This window comes from Onychomys torridus, chromosome 7, assembly GCF_903995425.1.
Source record: "Onychomys torridus chromosome 7, mOncTor1.1, whole genome shotgun sequence".
NCBI classification, from domain to species: Eukaryota; Metazoa; Chordata; class Mammalia; order Rodentia; family Cricetidae; genus Onychomys; species Onychomys torridus.
Window position 1 is genome coordinate 114,388,102 of NC_050449.1, and position 10,887 is coordinate 114,398,988.

At 48.3% G+C, this 10,887-nt stretch overlaps 1 protein-coding gene across 1 annotated transcript; it reads right to left on the minus strand.

Moving 5' to 3' along the window:
• Nucleotides 1-1,867: 1,867 nt before the first annotated feature.
• On the minus strand, nt 1,868-3,373 carry LOC118587218 (7-alpha-hydroxycholest-4-en-3-one 12-alpha-hydroxylase). Its single transcript, XM_036192990.1, has one exon. The coding sequence runs from the start codon at nt 3,371-3,373 to the stop codon at nt 1,868-1,870; it is 1,506 nt and encodes a 501-aa protein (XP_036048883.1).
• Between the last annotated feature and the right edge of the window lie 7,514 nt (nt 3,374-10,887).

The following is a 10,887-nucleotide window of genomic DNA, read 5'->3' on the forward strand; positions in this document are numbered from 1 at the left end:
TGGAGACATCTTGCCCACAGTTTGGGCCTCTGCTGTTGTAGCAATGCTCAGAGCAGAATAGGTGGGCTAAAGGGATACAGAACAGTGTTAGGGAAGCCGCTCTGCCTGGGCCCTGCGCTGGCAGTGAGGTTGTCTGTGCTGCCTGGACCCACATTTCCCAGGATCCTCTATCCAACTACAGTTGTCCCAGCCTGTTCTAGTCCCAGCCAGGCCGTGTTGTCAGCCACAGCTCTGGCAGCAACACTGCCCACTTCCCAACCCGGGCAGTGTGTCTAGCCACAAGGTCACCTGTGCTTCATGCACCAGGTCGTGGCGGGGCAGGATATGTTTGAGTACAGATTTCCAAGGCTGGAAATCAAGTTTCTACAATGGAATACATTTTTAGAGAATTGGTAGACAGAGATAAATGGACACATTACCATACTCTGATGGGCTAATTTCTTGGTTCTGGGTCCCCTCCATGAGGATGGATGGTGACAGTCCTGGCAGAGGAGACCCAAGGATACGCCTCGTCACACTGACCCAGCCCAGCAGTGCTGCACCCCTTTCTTCATCCCTGCACCTCTCACCTCCTTCCCCTCAGACACTCCAAGGACAAATCCTTGATGGGCTTGAATCTGGGCCAGGAGCAGGAAGAGGAAACCAAGACATTGACAGCAACAATACAGCCCAGGTGTGCTGGGATGTATAAACGATGGTAGGGAGCCCAAGGGGCCCAAGTCTGTGCTGGGGTGGAAAGATGGGAATCCAAGAAGCCTGGTAACCAGTACTGGGCTTGCAGCAAAAGCTATGCCTCTGCTTTAGGGCTGGCTGCACTGCAGAGACCTGCTAGAGATGAAGCTGCTCAGATGACAGGTGCATGAAGGTGATGATGAGCCAGGAAGGCATAAAGGTGGCAGCCAGAGACACTTTCTGTGAACAAAGGGTGCGGCCTGGTGTGGAAACTGGCAGAGACTACAGGGCTGAGCATCCCAGCAGAGGTGGTAGGAGGCTTTACGTAATGCCTTTTCAGAGGCATTACGGGGCTTGAGCAAACAGAACTGTGCCTGATGGTCTGTGCTGGGGGAGGCGAGGTGTTTGGTATCTGCTCTGGGTCATGGGTGAAGGGCCATCCTGAGCAGAGAGGCAGGGGAGTAGGGAAGGAAGCTGTTTACCAGAGTGTGGGATGGATGCCGAGTTCTGCACGGACCAAGCATCTCCAAGGGGCTGTGAGATCCCACGGGGAGATGGAAGGCATGGAGGTAGAGAAAACACTCAGTGGTGTTCTTGGGAACCATGGGGGAGAAGATGCAGAGAAGAGAAGGGGGCAGGAGGGGGCACCTTGAGTGGCTCCTGTGTCAAATGTGGTGGTTCTTAGACTGCCTAGACCACTTTCAAAAGCACTGAAGGGTTTGATGACAGGACACAATAACACAAAGCACCTGATGAGTCTTTTTGAAATTGTTTAAGTTCTAGTTCTTTGGAAACTCTGGGCTAAGAGATACACACTGGAAAACAACCCTCACCTTTAACCCTTTGCTTTCTCTCAGTGTGTCTATTAGGGAATTAACAATCACATGCATGGCTTGACTCCACTGAACAACATCTCTAGAGTCTGAACACATAGGATGTGGAGTAAGGACACCAAATAAAGCAGGCAGGAGGGGTTGAGGCAGTGTTCACAAGATGCCATTTGATTCATGGGTGCTCCTCCTGAGAGGACGGTCTGGCAAAATCCACTGGGGAAACAGCATCTTTCAGGGAGCATGACAACCTTTGAGATGTCCAGGAGGCAAGAAAGCAAGGATCCTAGGGAGAGGTAGGGGTGCCACAGAGCCAGAAGAATGGCTGTCCAGTGCCACTCTGGACTACAGGGTGTGGTCAAGCCTCACTGCATGGGCTTCAGGCGGTAGCGGAAGCGCACCTCGTGGCTAGGCTGTGAGGTGCCGAAGCCCCAACGCCTTGGGTCAATAGGGGGCACAGGCGTGTCGGGGTCCACCAGCTCCAAGTCAAAGTACATGACCATAAGCAGGACAAAGATCTTCATCTCACTGAGGGCGAAGAACCTGCCAGGGCAGATGGAGATGCCCGAGCCCCAAGGCATGTTGTAATGGTGGATCTTCTTTCCTGACTTGTAGAAGTCCATTTTCCGGGTACCATCAGGATTGAGGAACCGATCGTACTTGAAGACTGTAGGCTCAGGGTGGATGTCAGGATCCATGTGCACTGAGAGGTAGGGGAAGAGAGCCACCTTATCTCCACGACGGATATGGTACTCTTGCCCACTGGCCATCTTTAGGATGTAATCTTTCTGCACCACCCTGAGGAGAGTGGGGGTAGCGCCCAGTCGCAGAGTCTCCTCCATCACACTGTCCAACACTGGGGTGCATTTCAGAGCACTGAGTGTGAAGGCAAAGGACTTCTTGGCTTCCAACCTGGCCTCACCCAGGACGCGGGTGGCTTCCTCTTGTACAGCCTTCATGGCATTCTGATGCTTTAGCAAGAATAAGAGGGCCCAGAAACAGGTTGGCCCTGTGTTCCCCTGGGAGGCCCAGAGCATCATAAAGTTAAATTTGTCCTGCATGGATGAATCTACTCCTTGCTCCCTCAGAAACTGAAACATGCAGTTTAACCAGTTACTTATGCCATCTTTCTCCAGGTTTTGCTCCATAGAGAGTCTGTGGTGGAAGAAATGCTGGAGTTGGCTCACTTCTACCCACTCCCGGGGCCCCAGCAGGGAGTAGACAAACCTGGGGAAAAGAAGATCAAACCTGCGGAACTTGGTGAACAGCTCCTCGGCTTCCTGCAGATCCTGCACCTTGTCTTTGGTGTAGCCAAACAAGCTCAAGAAGCCAGCCTCGAACAAGACTCTGTAGCAGAAGTGAAAGAGGCCGTCTTCACGCCAGGAACTGGCATCCAGACTCAGGCCTGTGGGCCCTAGCATCACCAAGGACAGACTGTCCAGCATGGCCTTGTTGAGGTCCTCCAAGCCTCGTCCCATCAGATGCTTCGTACTGGCTGAGTGTATCATCTGGTGGTCCCCATCGATGGACTGGTATCCAAACACCTTTAGCACCAGTTCCTGTGCATACTTCCTGAAGTCTAGTGTTTTCTGTGTGTCCTTAATGATGGAGCCAAAGGAGAGGGGGTCCATGACAAAGGTGAAGTACTGACCCCCTAGCTGCACTGTGAACACATCCCCGTGCTTGGCCTGCATTCCCTTCAAGAATTCAAACATATTCTTCCGGAAAGCCATGGCATGACCCAGCCAAGGTACGAAACCTTTGTCCAGAGGTGGCTCCTGGGGCCTGCGGTGCCTGAGCAGCATGGATAGACACAGGCATCCCACAATGACTGTGAGCAGGGCTCCCAGAACTGGACCCCACAGTACCATGGCCAGTCTCCAGCTGAGCTCTGCACGGTCTCGTCAGCTCGGCTCTTGTCAGCTCTCCAGTGCTGGAATGGCTTTATGTGGCCTTCAGAAGTCGAGAATGCAAAGGTCCATGCCCTTGGACCTTGGAACTGTGAGCTGTGGTAAATAACTCTAGTTAGCTAGTACCTAGGGGAAAATGTTATTCCAGTTTAACATAGCAGAGCCTGGTCAGGTAAGAGGAGGAGGGGTTTACCATAAAAAAGGTAAAAGAAAGGCCTCAAACTGTGGCCACGGGTTGTGTGCCCACTGCGCTTTGCTCTGACCTCTCAGACGCAGATCTGGCATGTTATCTCTGTGCCTGCCTTGAGCCCACCCTACCAACCACTTACACTCCTGTTCACTCACACATCAATTTATTTGCCAGCTCCTTCGCTAAATGTACGAGTCACTTTCCTCATCTTTTAAACTGTTTTCTTTTTATTTTCTGTGTGTGTGTGTGTATATGGTGTGTGTGTGTGTGTGTGTGTGTGTGTATGTGTGTGTTTGTGGTGTGTGTATGTGTGTGTGTGTATATGGTGTGTGGGTGTGTGTATGGTATGTGTGTGTGTGTTTATGGTGTGTGTATGTGTGTGTGTGTGTATGGTGTGTGTGTGTGTATGGTGTGTGTGTGTATGTGTGTGTTTGTGGTGTGTGTATGTGTGTGTGTGTATATGGTGTGTGGGTGTGTGTATGGTATGTGTGTGTGTGTTTATGGTGTGTGTATGTGTGTGTGTGTGTATGGTGTGTGTGTGTGTGTGTGTGTATGTGTGTGTTTGTGGTGTGTGTATGTGTGTGTGTGTGTATGGTGTGTGGGTGTGTGTATGGTATGTGTGTGTGTGTTTATGGTGTGTGTATGTGTGTGTGTGTGTGTATGGTGTGTGTGTGTGTGTGTGTGTGTGTGTGTGTATGTGTGTGTTTGTGGGTGTGTGGAGGGGACGTACATGGTTGACACTGGTATTTTCCTCTGCTTTCACCTTAGTTTTAAAATTTACCACATTGATTTTTTCTTTCTTTTTAAAGAATAGTTTATTTTTATTTATGTATATGCATGTTTGCCTGCTTATATGTATGTTTACCACATGCCTGCCTGGTGCTGGTGGAAGCCAAAAAAGGTCATTGGATCTCTTGGAACTGGAATGGTTGTGAGCCACCATGTGGGTTCTGGGAACAGAACCTGAGTACTCTGCAAGAGGAGCCAGTTTTCTTAGTTTCTGTGCCATCTTCCCATCCCCAATATTTATTATTATTATTATTATTTTAAATTATGTGTGTGTGTGTGTGTGTGTGTGTGTGTGTGTGTGTGTGTACATGTGAGTGCTGGAGGCCAGAAGAACTGGGTTGCCTTGAACTGGAGTAATGCATGGTTGTGAGCCGCCTGATATGGGTGCTGGGAACTGAATTTGGGTTCTCTGGAAAAGCAGAAAATACTCTTCACTGATGGGCTACTTCTCTAGCCCCTGTAACTTATTTTTTGAGGCAGGATCTTACCCTGAACTTGGAGTTCATTGACTGACTTCATTGTCTGGCCACTGAGTTCCCAGGATCCTTCTGTTTCTCTCTACCTCTGCATGCTGGGGTTACAGGCACCAACGAGCCTGGCCTGCTATGTAGGTGCCAAGGATTCAGACTCAAAGGTTCCCACTGAGCTCTTTCCCTAAACACTCCCATCCCCCCCTTTCATTGTTAGGACTCAATGTTCCCATTTCTAGTAGGTCCCCATTCCAGGTAATTATGGGCTCCGCACAGGACCTCTTCTTGTGTGGAAACAATAGCTCCCATTGGTGCTTTGGGGAGGCAGAAGAGAGAATTCACAAAAGCACTCAGGACAGTGTCTGGATCAGGTTAGCATTCTCTCTATGTCAATTCTTGTCATAAATCCTTGTCACACACTTTGGCCCCTCCCCTGGTGCCTGTGGCAACTGTGTGTGCTTTCCTGGGGTTTCTTTTTCCTTTGGTTTCAAAGATGCTTTCAGATGAAGCAGATTCTTAATGGTCATGTTTGCTTCTAGCTCTCTGAATAGTCAAAGGCAAGTGAACGATCAGTGTGTGCCCATCCAAGGTGACCAGTAAAGCTTTAGGCCTGAGGATATCATGGGGTGGGGTGTTAATGAATCCATCTGTGGGAGCCAGAGTCTCAGGCTCTCATCCCATCTTGCCCTCAGGGCCTTGCCAGTCCAGCTCTCAAACACAAAGATAGACTCCTGTGCTATAACTTGTCAGGGACGCAGCCATCTCAAGCACTTGCCTTGTTTCGCTATGGCTCAGTATCCAGTGGGAAGACCAGACTCCCTCTACTCAATGCGTCATTCCCTCTGACTGCTGCCCTGCCTTAGGAAGTAAACCAAGCATTATTTAAGAGTCTCCATGAGATGTCAGTCAGTTTCTTGCCCCCAGGCTTACCAGAGGAGAGAGTTGTAACCCCAAGATGGAAGCTCACACTGCCCTGGGTTAGTTCTGCTAGCCATATCTACACAAAATAGATCTTATTTCAAAAGAAACACCAAGATTTATTCTGGAGTAATATATGAGTGGCCATGACCCAGGGACACAGATTCAATTTGCCTCAAATACCATGTTTCGATGTGGCAACAATTTCATGAGGTCTTTGTAGGACTAAAGAACATTCTGTGAGTCCAAGGCACTTGTGAAGTACTTGATGGAATCCACAGTGGGCAGGATAGTAGAGTGAAGGGGTCTCTGCTATTGGCCTCAGGAATTCTCTGGTGGCAGGTTCAGTTTTTGGGCTAGGGAAACTCAGGGGTCTGCTTGTACACTCTGACAGGACTGTGGGCAATGTGTAGCTACTTAGGGGCCAAGAAACCCCAAGATAACTTGTCTCTGGACCTGCAACATTACAATTCTCCACACCCACTAAAGTTTTAATCAGCCAGTTCAACTGAATGTGTGCATTCTGTTATACAGCAGAACGTGTGGCTTTCTTTTTCTGGAAACTTCTAAACTATTCTCTAACTTCCTAACTCATGAAGAATGACTTGGGTTCCTCAGACCATTAGTCCATATACCCTGTTGTCTTCTGCCTTGAGTTTTCCCTGGCAAGGAGCAGGAACTATCATACTCTGCCCCCAAGAAGTCCTCTATGATTGCAGTCATAGAAAATGATAAGTCTTTTTGCACCCTGATAGGCCTCTCTGCCGACGCAGCAATCCAAATCAGACCGAATCAGGAAAAGCCCAAGTTTAATGGGTAAAGCATTCCTGGGTGATTCCCTGGCCCCTCAGAGAGTAGACTAGGATGGGAGACCAGAAGAACCGTGTGTCTGTTTTCAGGAGTGCTGCTTGTACGCCCTGTGGGAGTGGTCTTGAGCTCTCTGGGGGGGGGGCGGGTTTGGGGAAAGAGATGGGGAGGGAAGTTGAGTGGGTGCCAGGGTACCAGGGGTTGAGATGGAGCTCCCACTCAAACAGAAAGTACTTAAGACCATCTCGTTTTCAGGGTTTTAGATTGAGTCATAAATAGTGAGTCAAACACATCAAGCTGGAATTTGTCCTGAAGTTTTAATGCATGAAGCACCATTTTGCATTCTTGCCTTCATCCATTTACCCTCTCTTTCCTGAAGCAGGCTAATTTAGATAGTCAAAAGTGTGTGTGTGTGTGTGTGTGTGTGTGTGTGTGTGTGTGTGAGTGTGTGTGTGAGTGTGTGTGAGTGTGTGTGAGTGTGTGTGTGCGTGTGTGTGCGTGTGTGTGAATGTGCGTGTGTGTATGCGTGAGTGTGTGTGCGTGTGCGTGTGTGTGAGTGTGTGTGAATGAGTGTGTGAGTGTGTGTGAGTGTGAATGTGTGTGCATGTGTGTGTGAGTGTGCGCGTGTGTGTGAGTGTGTGTATGTGTGTGTGTGAGTGTGTGCGTGTGTGTGAGTGTGTGTGTGCGTGTGCGTGTGTGTGAGTGTGTGTGTGAGTGTGTGCGCGTGTGTGAGTGTGTGTGAGTGTGTGTGAGTGTGTGTGTGAGTGAGTGTGTGTGAGTGTGTGTGTGTGCGTGTGTGTGTGCGTGTGTGTGCGTGTGTGGTGTGAGGGTTTCTATAGCTGTAATAAAACATCATGACAAAAGCAACTTGGGAAGGAAATGGTTTATTTCATCTTCCAGGCCACACTCCATCACTGGGGGAAGCCAGGGCAGAAATCTGGAGGCAGAAACTGAAGCAGAGGCCATGGAGGAATGTTGTTTGCTGGCTTGCTCCCCAAGACTTCCTCAGTCTACTTTCTTATTCAACACAGGACCACCAGTATGGGGTAGCACTGTGCATGGTGAGATGGGCCCTCCCACATCAATCATTAAGAAAATGCACTACAGTCTTACCAACAGGCCAGTCTTGTGGGGGCTCTTTCTCAGTTGAGGTTCTTGTGGGAGTCTGTGGGAGTCCAGCTCTAACCTGTTCCCACCTTATGAAGGGTTCTTAGGTGGAGGAGAGAGGAACGAGGAAATATCAGATAGAAAGATAGACCTAGACAACAAGGAGAAAGACAAGACACAGGATAGCAACAGCCCGAGGTTTATTCAAAACAGCTTTTTATAATATACCAAGGGAAAAGGCAAAAGATCTCCTCCCCCTTGCAAGATCAAAGCACACTGTACAGCCCAGTGTAGACCTTTCCAAATACCTGGTAACCATGCCGGTGGTCAAATCATCCCATTATGCAGCCCTGCTGTGTAAAGCAAGCTCAGATCTCTGACCCTGAGTAAGGTCTCACTAGATAGCTTCTGTGGGCTCCCACAGGTTCCTTCTACCAGATGACTCCAGCAGCGTCAGACTGCCAAAAACGAGCTAGGACAGGCTCTTCCTGCAGGAGACTTCTAAGAGCTCAGAGCTTAGCTGGGAGGAGATCTGTCTCATCAGTCTCCACTGTGGAGATATCAGATCACTGCCCAGATATACAAGTACAATTATGCTAAATAATGTAGAGAGCAGAATGTGAGAGGAGGTGGGGCATCAGGAGCCACACTGATCATGTGATTACGTAGAGCCTGGAGGACAAGACAAGGTCATACTATGCTTGGGAGGGTGACAGTGCTAAGGATGGAATAGGAGTGTTCAACTTAAGGTGTCTGACCATGAGACACAGCTCTTGCCTCAAGAGGGAAAAGAAATAGTTTATTCTGGAGCCAAGTGAGTGGCCATGGTCCTGGAACACAGAGTTAGATCACCTTAAATTTAATGTTTCAGTGTGGTGATGGCTTCATAGAGTTTTTATAATGAAAGTCATGACCCAAGATACTTTTCAAACACTTGGTGAAAATATTAGGAAGGTAGGTTACCACAGAGCACAGACATCTCCAGGGACATTTCTGCTATAGGCCTCAGATGCTACCAGACAACATTTTTAGCTTTTGGGTTGGTGGAGGCTATGGTTTTGCTGGTAGACTCCAAAAGGACTTACTGAATAATCACCTATTATTCCTACTAGTCTGCGTCACATACACCAGGTGACGGTGAAGCCACTACAGGACACAGAAAGGCAAAGCTAGGTTTTTCCCTCAGCCCTGTCACCTACTTATGAGATGATGTAGACCAGTCTATTCATATGCCAGAATATTCTCACAAGCAATGAGATACTGTTACAAAGGGGTCAGGTTATCCATTCAGTAAGAGACAGAGAGAACTAGGGCATGCTTTGCAGAGGTTGGAGAGACCCAGCAGGAACTGAAATGACTGACATGAAGTCCCAACTGTGCATGGTTCTCAGTACTCATTCCCATTGCCACCTAGACCATCACTGTGGTGGTTTGAACAAGAAACACCCTCCATAGGCTCCGGTATTAGAACAGATGGTTCCTTGTTGGTGTAGTTTGGGAGGTGGTGTAGCCTTGCTGAAGGAAGTATGTCACTGGGGACAGACTTTGAGTTCACAGCCTCACCCTACTTCTTGCTCACTCTTTAGACTGAAGATGTGAGCTCTTAGCTTGCTGCTCCTGCCCCGTGCCTGTCCCTTGTTGTCCAGTCTCTGTACCATGAAGGACTCCCATCCCTCTGGAAATGTAAGCCAAATAACTTTCTTCATAAGCTGCTTTTCTTGTAGTGCTTTATCACAGCAACAGAGTAAAACTAATGCAATTACCATTCTTTTCTTTTTCCTTTTTTTTTTTTTGTTTGTTTTTTGTTTTTTTGAGACAGGGTTTCTCTGTGAAACAGCCCTGGCTGTCCTGGAACTCACTCTGAAGACCAGACTTGCCTCAAACTCACAGAGATCCACCTGCCTCTGCCTCCTGAGTGCTGGGATTAAAGGCATGCACCACCACCGCCCGGCCTACCATTCTTTTTTTTTTAATTAAAAACTTATGTACAGTGTATGTATATGGGGGGAGGCGCTTATGCATGTGAGTACAGTGCCCTTCATGGAGGTCAGAAGTGGGTATCAGATCCCCTGGAGCTAGTTACAGGTGGCTGTAAGCCACCCAGCATGGGTGCTGAGTACTGAACTCAGTCCTCTAGAAGAGCAGCATACGTTCTTCACCACTGCCATCTCTCTAGCTCATCATTATTCTTATTTTCAGAAATTATGATGTCCTAGGTACTATGCTAAGTGCTTTACCTGTATTTACTCATTTAATCCTTGTACTAATCTGTGTAGGAGTTCCTTATTGCTACCCCCAAATTCAGAGGTTCCCAAGGAGAATTCATGGGACTTGGCAGGTAGTTGCAAGATTTACTTCAAATATGCATCTAGGACATATGTCCAGATCATCAGGGGGAAAAGAGACTGATAGAGGCCGCAGGATTCCACATACAGGCTGTCTAATACTTCTCCCTCTATGACAGACCATACGGAACTCACTCTTCTAGCAATGGAAATACAGCAACATGTCTGTTATGCTTATGCCCAGGAAAGCTCCTGAGAAAGACAGTGCCTAAGGTTTTCATTCGGGGCTGGTCACGTATACATCCTCTGCTTATCCATACCCCAATTCCAGACTTCCATAGAAAAGCATGATTAGATACATTGTGTAACACATGTAGGCATAAAGTAATGACACTATTGAGTAAACATTCACTGGGGACACAGAACAAAGTTCCAGAAGCCAGTCAAAACCTGCTTTGAAAGCAGGCCTTTGTAAGTCTCAGGCCTGCTTTAGTACCCTTTACGCTGTAACTGCCCCTTGTGCAGAGCGGTTCTGAGTGGTCTGTTTGCTCTGTTCTTCTCCACCAGGTGTGTTCTGTCTGCTCCATTCCTGTCAGTCCACTGCATTTGTTCTTTCTGTCTGGGGCGGTCTTCTGTCTCCTTGAATGACTAATTCCATTCAGGCTTCAGTCAGGATTTCTAAGCTGCCTTGTGGGAAAGATCTTCCCTGACTGTGCCCCTCGACACATCTTCCCCCTGAAGGCACTTGATAGTACATTGCTCTGTCTTGGTTTCTCTGTGTGAAATCAGCCTGTGTCTTTGTTTTTATTATTCCCTCCCATGTGCTGATGATTGGAACTCAGAAGAAAAACCCCTCTGCAGTGTTTGTCAGTCTCTGTTGTAACTGTCCTCACAGAAGGACGATTCACA